General features: G+C 35.9%; 1 protein-coding gene across 1 annotated transcript; it reads right to left on the reverse strand.

Moving 5' to 3' along the window:
* Nucleotides 1-5,778: 5,778 nt before the first annotated feature.
* LOC109166954 (beta-galactosidase 10) lies at nt 5,779-15,187 on the reverse strand. The gene is made up of 19 exons (XM_019315857.1): nt 14,899-15,187; nt 13,848-13,943; nt 13,631-13,743; nt 13,280-13,346; nt 13,069-13,161; nt 12,602-12,745; nt 12,039-12,127; nt 11,554-11,659; nt 11,316-11,403; nt 11,095-11,213; nt 10,666-10,833; nt 10,030-10,238; nt 9,417-9,526; nt 9,002-9,111; nt 7,863-7,970; nt 7,402-7,512; nt 7,090-7,301; nt 6,644-6,980; nt 5,779-6,146 (listed from the first exon to the last, which is right to left on the reverse strand). The coding sequence occupies exons 1-19, from the start codon at nt 15,169-15,171 to the stop codon at nt 6,036-6,038; spliced, it is 2,664 nt and encodes an 887-aa protein (XP_019171402.1). The 5' UTR covers nt 15,172-15,187; the 3' UTR covers nt 5,779-6,035.
* Nucleotides 15,188-15,965: the final 778 nt, after the last annotated feature.

Below are 15,965 nucleotides of genomic sequence, written 5' to 3' on the forward strand. Positions count from 1 at the left end.
TCACGATGTCTTCATAAGTTTTAAATTCACGATGTTTTCTTTATGACTGAGAGTAGGTTCAAACTCTTGTAATATTATCTAACTAAACAAATTAAATAATATCAATATCATCTATAAAGTGTACAAGACATAATTATGTCTAGAATCTTGCTCTCAAAGTATATTTGACATATCAATTCATGCTATGTTATTAAATATTCAGTATATACGATTGTCAAATGGAGATTCCCTACACCTATAAAATTCTCACATGGAAAAGAATGGAGAAGGGATTTCATTGTTGGAATTTGTCCATTCAAAGGACATTGTTTTCGGACAAAGCATGTGGTTATTTTCACTTGGTCTCCACTTTTGTAGTTAGTGTGTGGGTGGAGTGATTTGAGCACCTCTTACCTCTACACTGTAAAAGAGGCAAGTTTTTTTTGACCAAAACACACAAAAAAGGTTCTTCCATCTTTCTATGTAAGAATTAATATATATATATATATATATATATATATATATATATATATATATATATATACACATAATATAATATAATATAATTCGTGTCTGCCTATTAAAGTCTGAGCAACAGTGAGGTTCGCCTATGTGATTGTTAGTGCAAGCTATCCGTAGTTGGTCTGTATAGCCTGTCGAAAGCGTGTCTGGGTTCTAACTGCACCGTTACCGGGCAAATAACACTTTTAAGGTAGTGTTATTATAACACGACACATATTTTCTTTCAACCATACACCAGTAGTGTTCGTGCTTCTTAAAAGGCTTCCAGATCGCGCGTTGACGTTGCATTTTTCCCAACAGTTATAAGCGTTAATCGTGCAACAGTCAACCTTTAGCATTATGGCACCTTCTGTCATACCCGATCTATCAAAAATCACCGCACTTGATGTGAAAAATTACAGTAGGTGGGCTCAAAGAATGCATATTCTCTTTGAACAATTAAAGTTGGTTTACGTGCTATATTCAGTTGCACCTGAACCTACTCCAACAGTGTTCTCTCCTTTTGGTGCTACAAAAGCTAACCATGAATCTGATTACACTCCGGGTGAAGAATCAAGAGAAAGCAGTCCTGAAATATATTACATTCTGAGTCAAGAACCGCGTGTAACTCTGATGCAGTTTAGAAATGACAATGCGACAGCCAGAGGATACCTTCTGTCACAAATGAATGACGATTTGTTCGACATCTATGTCAAACAAGACTCGACAAAAGTCATTTGTGAATCACTGTCAGAAAAGTACGGTGCCAATGAAACTGAAAATCAAAGTGTCAGAACCGTCTACAACAAAAGGAGTAGAAAAATCAAGAAGTTCAAAGGAAGGTGTTTTGCGTGCGGAAAGCAAGGACACCGAGCACACCAGTGCTACCATCACAAGGCAAAACTAGCAAAAGTCAATCTGACAGAATAAGATGAGTATTGAGTCTCTTTAAATAAGTAGTTATTTTTGTGTAACTATATTTGCTCTAGTTCTAAGGGTTCGCATGAAGTATGATTGTCTTAGTACTGAATTCTAGTTGAGTTGTCTAGATTTTGATTACTTTGTAGTACTTACTTCTTTAGTATGTTGAATACTAATGACATTGATTGAAATAATCTGTGCATAGATATTGCTCAAATTTTTTTACTAAGATTATTTGTATACAAAATAAGAGCATACATCATAGGCTTCAATTGTAATTTAATGAGAACATGGAAAAGTCATCACTCTTGAATACTCTGTCTAGGAAGGTGGTTTTTAAGTGAACTTCGGTTTCACCACTCGACCTGGGAGTACTAAAGAAGTAGGGCGTTGATCATGCAGGCTAGTTAGAGTGCCACTTGATCTTCACTTGAAATGATGTTGACTTTCATATGTTGTTAAACAATCAAAGCCTTGCAATAGAAATTGTTGAAGTACTGCAATAGTAATATTGATCTGCATCCTATGAATGCTTTATATGAGTTTTAATTTCCTCAAGGGAATGGAAAATTGTGCAAGTGGCAACTCTGAAGTCTCATTGTTGAGAGATATTTCTGAATAAATATGAGCTCGAACATATTCCTTGTGTATGAGATTAATTTCTTATAAGAATATGATGTGAAATTTATGATTATGTTGTTCAACTTGATGTAGCATGTGGACAACATTATTTCTATGGCTTACTGACAATGAGCATTTGTATATATATTATTTAAATTCTTGGTTGAGTCATATTGAAATACTTATAATTCCTAGTTAAAGGGTAATTATGATCAGTTGAGATAACCAAGTTTGTTAAAATATATTCAACTGTTGAGTATGTATCAGGCAGAGTGCGAAGCTTCTATAATGCTCCACAAAGCAAATCGGCAAAACTCAGTCTACAAAGGAGCTAATGTTGGGCACCAAAGATCAGTCTGGGTAAGAGATCAAATACATTTTACAAAAATATTTGTAAGTGTTGCATTGTGGGGGTAATTAACTCCTTATATTTTCATCAAAAGTTTCTCTGTGGTATTGAAAATAATGGTGAAAGAGAATGTTTCATGTTAAGCATGAAAATCTCAAGGGATTATTTACGAGTAAACGAAGTACTCGTCAAAGTGCATGTAAGTTTGATCAAGAGAATCTACTTACTTGAGGGCTAATTATGAGGATTAGTCGCCGAATCATTGGAAGGACTTAAAGTCCAAGTGGTAATGAATTCGTGGTGGGTCCCACTTCTGTGGTCAAATGAAGCCATGAAAAGAGTTACAAAATAGTACACTAGTTGGTCATTCCTACAGTGTGTGTACTTGTGACTTGTGAGGTTGAGCTACAGCTCTTAATGAATTCATAACTCTTTGAGAAATGATGGTTTTGTTGAGACAAACCTAATGAATTCACCGCATAATGACATGAGTACAAAGTGCTCTTGGTGACTTATACTCAATTGGGGTGGTCTATGTTGATGTATACCTAAAGAGATCCCTAACTTGAGTAGAAAAGGGCTAACCGCCTCTTATGAAAGATAATGGGGTTATCCCAAGAAGCTGAGTGGCTAAGAAACATGGTGATAACCGTGCAGTTGTGGGGGTGTCCAACACCTCCACCACATTGTGATTCACAAACTGTCGTTTGCGTTGCAAATAACAGTGCCTGTGATAGAAAGAAAAGACTTACAACTGATTTATGTCTTTAACTACTCTATAAGCCTTTAATGGTAGTCTATACTAAGATAGACTTGATAGAGTTAGAAGTCTATATTGAGATAGACTTGATAAGACATAAAAATCTGTAATGCAGTAAGACTTGTCAGAGTTAAAAGTCTATGTTGTGATAGACTTTGACAGGGTAGAAGTCTATATTTGAGACAGACATAACATTCTTTAATACTAAGGGTGTTCATAAGAAGTCAAAGAGTTTGACTTTTGTAGAACCTACTTTTTGAGTTGGTGTGTGTATTCGAGTTCAAAATTTATCTAACCAGTGAGTTCAAGATTCATATCACTCTCGGGAAGAAAATTACTCAGTGTCACTACGCGTCAGTTCAAGTTCTCAAACACTGACATTAAGATCAGCTCATTTGTATTGCTCATACATTGTTTCCCTCTAGCATTTTACTTTGAATGTGTGGGGGATTGTTGGAATTTATCCATTCAAAGGACATTTTTTTCGGACAAAGCATGTGGTTATTTCCACTTGGTCCCCACTTTTGTAGTTAGTGTGTGGGTGGAGTGATTTGAGCTCCTCTTACCTCTACACTATAAAAGAGGCAAGCCTTTTTTTTTTGTCCAAAACACACAAAAAAGGCTCTTCCTTCTTTCTATGTAAGAATTAATATATATATTATAGAGTTAAATCCACTTTTGGTCCTACATTTATTGCGTGATGGATACATTTTGCCCGGTTTTATTAATTCAGCCACATTTTGCCCATCCTTTTTAAATGGTGGACACTTTTGGTCCACCGTTACATTTGTTGTTAAACAGCTGTGAAGTTGGAGGGCAATTTTGTCCTTTCAAGTCTTTTCATTTTTGTCCTGCTTCTCATCTCCCCCATTCATGGCTGACTATTATGCTCCCGACGCCGACGCTCCCAAACCTCACCACCGCAACAACACATAATGTTAACCCTATTAACCATGTTTCTCCCCCCGTTGATTCCTTTCCCCCTTCCCTCCTCCGCCTCTCCTTTAACCAGAACCACGGCTGCTTTGTTCTCGGAACAAATCGCGGCTTCTGAATCTATAACTGCAATTGGCTCCAACTTGAAATAGAGTTCCCATTAACCCTAGAACAAACAAAATACAATAAAGTTAAAACCTCAATTCCCCAAAACCAATTTCAACAATCAACAAAAATCGACGATGAGTATACGGACTGGGCCTTCAATGTTGTACAGAGGAGCTGCAAAATCCTTGCTTTCATGGACCAGAAATGTAATCCAGCTGGGCATTCTTTCAACTTCGTAGTCCTCAAGCTCGACACATTCTTGAAGGAAGAATCAGATGTTGTCGACAAACGGGCCGGTGGGAAAAATGGGGTACCCCGCCTCTGCAAAACTGTGGAGACCGAAGAACTTCAGAGTTTTCTTCCTCTTCTTGAAAGCTTCAAGAATCGGTGGCGACATTTTTCCGGCTTCGGCTTATGTGATTCAAGATTTTACTGTTCTTAAAATCTTTACATGCAGAAAGAAGAAGACAATCGTAATTCGTAAATGGGTATTTCCACACGTCACCACCGCCGCCGTGTATATCCGGCCGTACCCCCAGTCGGGGAGGATCTTCTGGCCGGCGACGGAGAAGGAATTTTGCGATTAAATGCTTGAAAAAATATTACGCCGTAATTAATACTGCGACTACACACAATTTTGCTATGTTACAATAAATAATTAAATGCTTCTATATCCCCTAATATTGTTTACCTGTAGTAAAAATTAACCAGTGTTTGCCTTGGTTGTATTTCATAACAGTGGCGGCAGCAAGGTTTTATCCGACGGCATCAAGTCGCAACTCAGATCGGATATTGCAGCGATAGGGTCAGAACTTGATTCTGGACCCTAGAATTTACAAGGCTCGGGTCAACATCATCGCCGACTCCGAGGACTCTGTTTTCGCTTCGTTCCAGTGCCAACACAGAGATCGACAAATCCACCATGAAAGTGACATCGGAGTTGGGAACACAACACGGTAACTCAACCAAAATGACCGAAGTAATACAGACGAAGAATAACACGTGAAAGGACAAAATTGCCCTCCCACCTCACGGTTGTTTAACAACAAATGTAACGATAAACCAAAAGTGTCCGCCTTTTAAAAAGGTTGGGCAAAATGTGTCCATCACACAATAAATGTAGGACCAAAAGTGGATTTAACTCTATATTATAATATATATATATATATATATATATATATATATATATATATATATATATATATATAATTCGTGTCTGCCTATTAAAGTCTGAGCAATAGTGAGGTTCGCCTACGTGATTGTTAGTGCAAGCTATCCGTAGTTGGTCTGTGTAGCCTGTCAAAAGCTTGTCTGGTTTCTAACTGCACCGTTACCGGGCAAATAACGCTTTTAAGGTAGTGTTATTATAACACGGCACAGATTTTCTTTCAACCATACACCAGTAGTGTCCATGTTTCTTAAAAGGCTTCTAGATCACGCACTGACGTTGCATTTTTCCCAACATACCTACACGAGTGCATATGCGAGACGGGAATGCAAAGGCGGGCATTCCATGCCTCACCCTTACCACATTTCCATTCCTAATCTATGATAGAGAGGAATGGATTTAAATTTCATTGTGTTTTACCTCATATTCTTCTAGTTTACAATAACCTTTGTGAAACCATAGAATTACATCTTTATACATGTTTCTTAAAAGATCTTTACTCGCTCATCTTGCTCAACTCAAAGACAAACCAACTATGCTTGTTAAAGGGGACAAATGCAAACACAGATACTATCTACATATTGGGCTGTAACTATTGCTTGGACAATCGACTAAAAGAACAGTAAAAAGAAAATACAACATAATAATAACATAGTTTTTTGCTGAATATAATATAAGGTAATACGCATCCTTCAGCTACATTGGACTTCAACTGCAAGTATTTTTGTTGTGTTGGGGCACAATCCCATATTAAAATTCCCATTAGAGAGTTCTACTGCACACTTACTCTGGTTCATGCAAGCCTGCAAAACAACAGTTATAGAACTCAGAAGTCACTACAGAAAAAAATGGAGTTGCTAGACCTTGTTAGTATCAAGCGCCGGGCAGGATGCTGGAGTTGGCCTTTCAATGGCCTAGCAATCCCCCTAGTCACCGATTGATGGACTTGGCCCTTTACCAGCCTCCGCCAACAACTCTACCCCCCCCCCCCCCCCCCCCCCCCCCAAGCTACACAAACGCCAAAAGCTATAGCTCGTAGCGAAGAAATAATTTTATTTCCTTAAAGACCGCAATCACATTTTCGAGAGGCAGGATGCTAGACTTGGCCCTTCACCAGCCTCCACCCAACAATCCTCCTAGCCTCCAATTGATGGACTTGACCTTTTACCGGCCTCCGGCCTCCGCCCAACAGAACAATATAACACTTGGATTATAACAGAGCACATCAATATGTCATAATCGTTGTACTAATAATGCTTGACTGCTTGTAGAGTAGTTTCAGAAAGGCATACTGTCATACCTTGTTGATCAATGAGACAGAGTTTGGGTCATGGCAGTTTCCTTCAGTATAGGAGCCACATGTGCCGGTAGGAGTTCCAAAGCTGGCAAATGTAACCGAAGAAACTCGAGTATTCGTTGGGCACTTCAATTTAAGAGTTGGCTTTCCTATGTTTTTCTCAATTTCACCATGTTGTAGATGTTCAAGATCAAGGGAAGGGTGATCTTCTGGAACATGAGCACAGATGCTTGAGACTTTTCGGAGAGAGAATTTAATTTGTGTAGGGTCTCCACCTATTTCTTCAAAGATCACCAAGATGTTTCCTGCTGGCTTGAACCATGACCGTGGCACATGGTACCTAATTGCATAAAATGGCCAAGTTTATCATTCTTCGGGTGAGACTAATATAAAAAAAAAAAAAAAAAATCATGCTTTGAGCGTTCTTTAATTGTTACACCTGGTCTTACCATCTTTGTGTGGGTTCTCCACAACCCTTGTTACACTTGTTAGGGCTGAATTTGCCTCTGTAGTCACATTGAAGAACACATTTATCATTTTTAGAGCTTTTCCTGGGCCAATATCGACCAATTTCTTCTCCATTCAACCAAGCCATGCCTTTCTCCATATGGATCATGTCAAGTCCAACAGGTTCATCTCCAGGTGGAGCATTAACCACAGCCTGCAATATCACAATTGATCATATATCTTTCTTCTCACACGAGCATATAGTTAAGGATTCAAACACACTTCAGAGGCAAAGGATTTGAATTGCTTCTTACCTTATACCATGTTAGGGGTTGTCCTTTTGGTGGTGCTGAAGTTGGTACCCACATTTTACTGTTCAAACCATATCCCTCATATATCCTCAGGCTTTCTCCTTTTAACCCAATCTGCGTATTAATTAGAGATGAAGGGGCTATATTTGAGAGCATTTTGCATCAAACATCTAGTGCTTCATCTTTCATTGAGGAACTCGATTTATAAATCTGTAGTAATGACTTCCTAACAAATTATAGAAAGTAATACATTGATCCATCAGATCAACAACAAAAAATGACAGATGGCCTTTTATGTCAACAAATTATTGCTGTCAAAGAATGGTTTCCTAGTATGAAATTACGATTAGAAGTATGCCTACTCTGAATTAACAAGAAAATAAAAGACATTTTTTTTTTTTTTTTTTGCATTTATGACAAACAATGGAAACCAGCACAAATGGGTACACGGGAAAAAGGAGTACCTTGTAGGTCCAAGTGTTTGAAGACAAGTCAACTGTCCCATTCTTGAACCCCTCAACTTTTACACTCGTTAGACCTGCCCCAACCCATTCATAAAATGATCCAGCATTCTATAGAACAAAAACAGTTAGCTGTAAGGGTAATATAGAGAAACTAAATAGCAACATTCATCAAGACAAACTGATCGAGTTTCAGCAATCGATTATTCCAATCAATTCATAAAAAAAAATGAATCAGCTATATTTTCTTCTTCTGATGCAACAAATCTTTTCTAATATCTGGGGAACTAGTTGCCATCTTAATAACAGAATATGCCACCATTAAAGAAAAAAAAAAAAAAAAGTAGCTTTAAATTGCATTATCCTGGTAACAAGAAATCTCAATTTTATTGGTTCTCTACAAACCATTTGTTAGGTCCAATGCATGCTTTTCACATCATATATTAGCAATTCTTAAAAAGTTCTATTATTTATTTACTTTTTTCTATCTAATACCTTGGTAGAACTACAACTGGACATACTGCAAATGGTAAATGAATTTCAATCATACTGATCCATTACTACGATAAACATGTCCAAGAGGACACTTTAATTATGACTCAATGCAATGCATGATGAAAAGGAAACTATTGCATTAGGTCTAGTAAAAAATTATTTCCATTCCCCCAGGCCCCATCCTACCCCTTTTTTGATTAGTTTGCCATAAAAGTATAATTCTCCTATAAAGAGCTTCCTCTTGACTCAATGCATTTTGTTAGAAGAGATTGAGGGAGGTTGAGAGAATAGCTCTCAACTACTCATTTTGAACTTGAAATGAGTGGTTGAGAGCATGGATGACCCTTCTGCTAGCATGTATAAATACGTATCTTGTACAGTTCCTTGATCATATAGTTCAATACATACACATTTAGTAGTCTACATATACGTTCTACAGATTTGTTCTAAACTTTCATGATATCTCCATTTGGAAAAAAAAAAAACAAACAAACAATACAATAAGCAAAAAGTAAACCAGCTATAGCAATTTGGAATGGCACTATAGACTGGATGGACATATGGTTTCCTCATCTGTTAGGCATTGACTTAAATGTTATATGAGGGAGTACATCTACATTATATGAAGAAAGTTTTCAGTAACATACTTGTAAGCCCATGGTCATGCTTAGTAGAGAAATTTCATTCTTCCCTGCCTTGAGGGAAATAGGGCTTCGCAGTTTAAACGATGGTACTGAACCATTTCCAGATGCAGTAGCTGAGAGAACCAAGCACAGTGCAAGTAAAATTATTTCATCATGTTAAGAGTCCCACATCAATAAAATAAGAGAGAATATATGGGCTTATAGGGCCATGGGTTAGGCTAGCTAATTGGTTGGATTCAATCTTTTAGTGTGGTTTGGCTCATGTTCATTATAGCCTAATTGAGTAATCGGATTTTTTATTTGTTATTTGTGAAAGAATAAGACTAAATGGCAAAATTAAAAGAATAGGACTAAATGTGGCAATGCCACAATAGTCAAGGACTAAAAGTGGAATTTGCTCAAGATAAAAAATCTTCACCTTGAAACATTTTATTGATGAAGACATGCAGAACATGGCCCTTTGATTCAACCTGAAGGATAGCATTGCCTCCATTTATGAGTGATTCCTCATTCTCATCAACAAACAAACTGCCAATAACTGAAAATTGTAAGCACTTAAGCTAGTTTCAAATGCAAATAGTTGAAATACAGTAGGACTAAAATATTCGTGGCAAAGAAACTAATAAAAAGTGAGAAGCATATTGAAGGACATATGCTTAATTGGTCAAACGAATCTGGAATTAATTCTCAGCATGTTTAGTTTACAAGCTACTCCTTTTGAGGTCTAATGGCTGGTCAAAAGACTAGTCATTCAGGTAGTATATTAATAAGCATGCAAAAATTAATGGGACAAAGAGAAAACGAGGAATTAAAAAAAAAAAAAAAAAAAAAAAAAAAAAAAAAAAAAAAAGATCACATACATTCTTAAGCAAACTGTAAGAATAGGTCAAGTTGGTCATCAGTTAACTAATTTTCATGATCCCTTATATTAGACTTCCCACTTAATCTGTGTCTTATCAAATATGTCTGTGATTTTGGCTTAAATGAGAATGATATATAAGCAACTCCAAAATCAGACAAGTCAGACAAACCTTGTTGTGTACCAAAGGTAGTCAGTAGTATCTTTTGTAGTGTTGATGTGATCTACAAAGCCACGCCTTATGAAATCAGCATTTCCCCAAATTCCAGCTATTTCCTTAAAGACTTCCCACTGAAGACCTTTCAGGCCCCTAACTGGTGATGCTGATGATGGCTGCAAATCTGATGGTATCATCTCAACTAAAGAAGTTTGAGAGCTGACCTGTTAAAATATAAAAATTAGATTCCAAATCAGATAATCAATAACAAATCTTCTTCTTGCACATCTTTTAGCTTATAAGATTTTAGATTGCTTATAAATTGCTCCATGTGTGTTGAAAGTTGAAACATTCTTTGTTATCCATTCGAGATTTCCTTTTTACAATTGATTGTGTACAACATTCAGACGAAGTGGTCTCTAGCTTCATGTGTTTCATAAGAAAAAGTTGTAATTTCTGCAGAAATCCTTTTGGCAAACTACAGGAAATGGGAGAAGGAGACATATGCTTCGTTGATGTTCACTCATAAACCCGTCAAAAATTTATTTTCCTGTCAATCGGGAACTTTAAACTAGACGTCAGCTCTTCATATAAACTACTCAAATAGTAACCTGATTTAAAATGGTTTGAAGTACAGATATTTAGAGGTACCTTCGCTGTGTTGAACACCACATTCCTGCAGTCTGGTAAAATGCTGACAGACCATGCTGGCAGATTGTATGACATTTTCCTAAATACTACCACCTTATCATTTTTATCATCTGTATTAGCAAGGAATGCAGCACAAGATCCTCCTGATGCATCTTCATAGACATCTGCCTACAAAATACTGATCTTTCAGTGAGCTTACACCAGTGACAGATAAGGACTAATTTCTTCTTTAGTAGAGTCTAGTTTTAAAATTATTCCTTGACTATTCCACACTCCACCATAATAACAATAATAATAACAAAAAATAAATAAATACATAAATAAAGAGACAAGGTTAAAGCCTCTTGCCTTGTAGAGAGAGAGCAATTATAGAACATATATTCAAAGTTTCAAACCCAAAGGCAAAAATAATTAGAATTTAGAAGTCACCTCTTGTAAAGGACCTAGTGAGAGCAAGGTGGGCTCATTATTCAGCAAAGCATGCTCACACAACTTTATTGCTTTGTGAAGTTGTTTAAGGTGTTCCCACTTGGGAAATCTTGCTAGACCTGGAAGCCACATCAGACAAATAGATAATATCATAGTCTACCTAAAAATGAAACATTTAGACCTTATGCACACCAAAAAATCATTTAATATTTTATCTTTACCATATTCATCTATTGGTGCTTCATAATCATAACTTGTGGTAATGAATGGACCACCTGATGTGCGACCAAAGTTTGTTCCACCATGATACTATTTAATGAATGAACAAAAGTAAATAATAAGAGTTGAACATAAAAAGAGCAAAATTCCTCATCAATCATTTGAAGCACCATTAAATGAAACACAAATACTTATACATATTAAATTAACTTAAGGAAATGAAATAATTAATAAATTTACCATGTAATAGTTTTGTACGCTTCCACCTTTCTGGAAAAAACGAGCAACAGAAAAAGCAATGTCCTCGGGAGGCCTGTGAGGATCACTGGCCCCAAATGTCTTAAACCTGAAATTTTTCACATTATATAATTGAAGGTATGTGCTGGTGAATATAGCAATTTAGACAATTATGCTTCAATAATGCTCTGAACACTTCCACTACTGTTGACAGTAATGTAATAGCAATTTAGATCTACAAATTGACTTAATTGTAAGGAATTTAGGATTCTCCTCGTTGGTCAACCCACAGATAACCCAGAAAACTGATGTCAGTTTATAATTGATTAACCATCAAATAGAAAGAAAACATGGATGAACTGACAGTTTTATTGTTTTCACATTTGCTCCCTACTTTTCAAGGGTTTAAAATGATGAAATGTTGCGTTAAACCAATATGTTACTACCAATAGGAAAAAGGAAAAAGAGAGATAATATGAATGACTTACCATCCAGGCCAATTCTCTGTCCAAATCTTGGGCTTGTTTGGAGAGAGTGGTGTGAATTGATCACAGTAAAACAAGTTGCAAGTGTCAATCTGCAAAGAAATATGTCTATAAATGTTTTGAATTGAAGTGGATTATCCCACATAAATATTAATATCCTTTTAAATGCAAGTCAGAGAGCCATTGAAAACTATTCATTTTTAAATGAAATGAAGGGAATAAATGGCACACACATGTTAATTTACAAAATGAACACTGTACCGTACTAGTAGATAAGCACATGAAAGAGCCAGGAAAAGCTAATTCCACGATGTAATCCATACTATGCAGAAGGCAAAGTAATGTTACAATCTATAAAATCAAAGAGTTCCTTCATTCTTATTATGAGTACTCATATAGACATTCTATCTTATATTAATGGATAACAATATTTGGGAAGTGAATGAATACACCTGAATGCATATGAACTGAAGATAATAACAACATTTTGAACTACGACCGAACAATTAAACAAATATGTTAGCCAGAAAGTGCCACATGGAAGCAGGGGTGCAGCAAGTACTAACCACTTCGATGGGAGCATCAAACTGCTCACACATTATCCAAGGGACACCGGTATTTTGAGAAAGAGCCATTTTTGCTGCCCACAAGGCATACCTTTTACCTCCTTCTCCATATGCTGCTTCATAGAAGCCATATTCATTTTCTACCTGTAAAATACATAAGATAGATGCATGAAATTTCAAGACATTCGTAAATCAGGAGTTACAACTTAAGCAGGCAAGCAAAAGATCATTTGAAAGAGTAAAGTCAATTATCCTGAATTAAGTGGCTTTCCTTGCCACTTATCATCACAAGTAAAGCCACATAATATAATACACTTACCCTGAAGCATTTGGAAGTTTTCTTTTAAAGCGTAAAGCATTAAAAATATTAATTAAACTAGACACGACTCCTTTTACATGTTATATATAACTCAAATAGAAGACCACTGATTTAAACCCTACTGTTGAGAGCTGAGAGCTACAAGTACCTGTGCCAAGATGATAGGGCCTCCCTGAGATGCAAAAAGTCTCTCTTGTTTCATCAGATTTACTATGAAGGTCATAAAATTCTGCATGTAATACTGGAATTTCCATTCCAGATTATCAGAAAGAATATATGATCCTCTGAACAAATGTACTAGTAACATATATTCAAATTTGATTTAGTATCTAATAGCTATGCTTCAATGATGTACGCACCTTAAATGGTTCATTGTCCGTCCGAAAAATGGTACCTGGCACATAATGAAGCCAGACAGGTATTCCACTGCATTATTAAGGCAACAGTAAGGTTCTCTTCAGCAAAACGTAATATTTCAATTTTCAAACATTGTTCACAGAGTTTTGACAACTTCAGAAGCAATTAAATACATGGATCAAAATTTTAAACCTTAATTCATGCAAGGTCATAATTTTGTTTTCCTTTCACAACTATCAGAGACTGGGTGATTGAGGATTAAATGATTAATATACATAATCACTGATCTCGTAAGTCTGTTGAAGTATAGAATGAAGACATTAGACCACTGGTCGTGATGCATATTGGCTTACCCAAAGTTCCACTCTGCAGCAATGAATGGTCCAATTCGAAGAATCATATACATACCAGCCTGCTGAACAATCTTGCAAAACTTGACAAGGTCATACCTTCCACCAAAGTAATACTGAAATGTTTGACATTGCAAGGAAAAACATTGAATTATACATTAAGAAAGGAAAGAAGAATGAAGAAGACTTTGTGAATTTCTATGTTAAGTTGCAGCCTCACTTTGCCTGGAAAAGGCTCATGACCATTCCAGAAGACGTAAGTTTCAATAACATCAGCTCCTCCATCCTTTGCCAGTTGAACAAGTCCTGGCCACATCTAATGAATTCCCAGAGTCATCAACTAAAAAATCAGGAAATACTGAAAAGAAAAAATAATCTGAATCTTTTGAGTCTTCGATCAAACTTTTTTTTAAAAAATGAAATTAACGTGGAGGAAACATAACAAGCAATTGTTTCAAGCTAACACTACACAAGGTATAATCTTGCACCAATGACAATGTAGATATCAACAGTTTCTTTCCTTTTGCACTTTAAAATTAATTCCAGAACAAAAGCAAGAGAAGCAACAATAAATAAATAAAGTAGTGCAAGCTGGCAAGTTGCAGTTATTGTCTATTCTTCAATCTGTTTTTTTTTTTTAATAAAGAAACTAACAGCAGCGTACAAGAAAAAAAACTAACACTCTGTTGGATTTTCTGGTATAATATATTATATATTAAGACCTTAATTATGTAGTGCAAGTTGACTAAGACTAAATAACTAGAAATTGTTAGTCAATATATGCCCAATATAAAGCATGTATTGATGGGATACAGAATATACAGTACTCATGCTGCTCAAAATAACCCCAATACAGCATTATGTAGTGAGGGGGCTCCTTGTGCATAATAAGCAAAGGTCTAGCCTCTGTGATCCAGTTGAGTTACCATAATTTACATCCTCCCAGATGCTCTGTCGGGCCGGGGTGTGGGGGTCCTTGGGGTTGGGGATACAACCTTTTGGAAAGAATACAGCATTTAAAGTTCTGAGTCAGAACAAAACGGCTAATGTTACTTGCAAGTCTACCGTTCAAGAGGCAACACAACTGAGAAGACATGGCTGGAGACCAACATAGCTTCCACTTCCACTACTACAAGGTTAAATTTCTGGTAAACTTGATTTAATTAAAGTTACACTACATTGATATCTAACAAGCTCTACTAGTGCTAATTTCAAGAGAGAATTAAAATGAAATAATACTGGAACCATTAGCTGTTGGCGGTGGCACTTACGGCGGGGACGCTGCGGGGATAGTGAATGGAGGCGGAGATGAGCAGTTTCCGCTGGCCATTGATGATCAGAGACCGCCGATCGTACGTCACGCTGTAATTACTGTTGTTATTAATAGCTGCACTACTCGTAATTGTGGTGTTTGCAGCTGCTCCTCCGCCGGATGTGGCACTAGCTCCCGTAAGAAGTATGAGCAATGGCAGTAGTATAACTTTGCATTTGGATTTCCAAGAAGAGCGGTGGATGGAGGGCTTCATTGTGAACGCTATCGCCATTATTGGCTCTGAGCTTGCTGTTATATAGAGATTATTAAACCAGTAAATCGAAATTTTGTTAACGGCTGGTAACTGAATATTTATGCTAGATCTCCGTCCAAATAACCAGTGAGCTAAGCTGAATATTTATATAATTTTTTTTTGAGAAAAAAAAAATGGTGTATATCAGATAAATTTTATCCATTATCCCGCATCAGAATTAGAGTAGCTGAGTCCAATTTTAAACTATTACTATAACGAGTGCATTCTACTAATTACATACTATATTTTAATATGTATTAATTAATACTAGTATGATACTCGACGACCTATAAATTTGTAGTAATTAATGTTAATTTTTTTTTACATTATTAAAGTATATTATGTATATTGTAAATAATGGAATTGACAGTTACATACGTTCATATGAAAATAATTATTATATAAATAACTATCCAGTCTTTTAATAGACTATTTTTATATATGGTAAATAAAAATTCTTAATTGCACGAAGACTTTTGCGATATTCCAATTTGTCAAATAATTTAAAAATAATTTATTACATTATTTTAAACCTTTTAATTGGTTACATTTAAATTAATATATATAATTAAATTATTCTACCCAATTATATATATCATTCCTAAATAAATACGATCTTAATAACTATATATGATGTACGATATATATGTATATAATAATATATAAATATAGTATTATCCTATTATACCTATATGTAATTATGGAATTGATAATTACATACATTCATGGTCTAATCTTATATGAGAGAAGTTGAGGTTAATATATGGTTAGTT

The sequence above is a fragment of the Ipomoea nil genome, unplaced genomic scaffold, assembly GCF_001879475.1.
Source record: "Ipomoea nil cultivar Tokyo-kokei standard unplaced genomic scaffold, Asagao_1.1 scaffold3142, whole genome shotgun sequence".
Lineage (NCBI taxonomy): Eukaryota > Viridiplantae > Streptophyta > Magnoliopsida > Solanales > Convolvulaceae > Ipomoea > Ipomoea nil.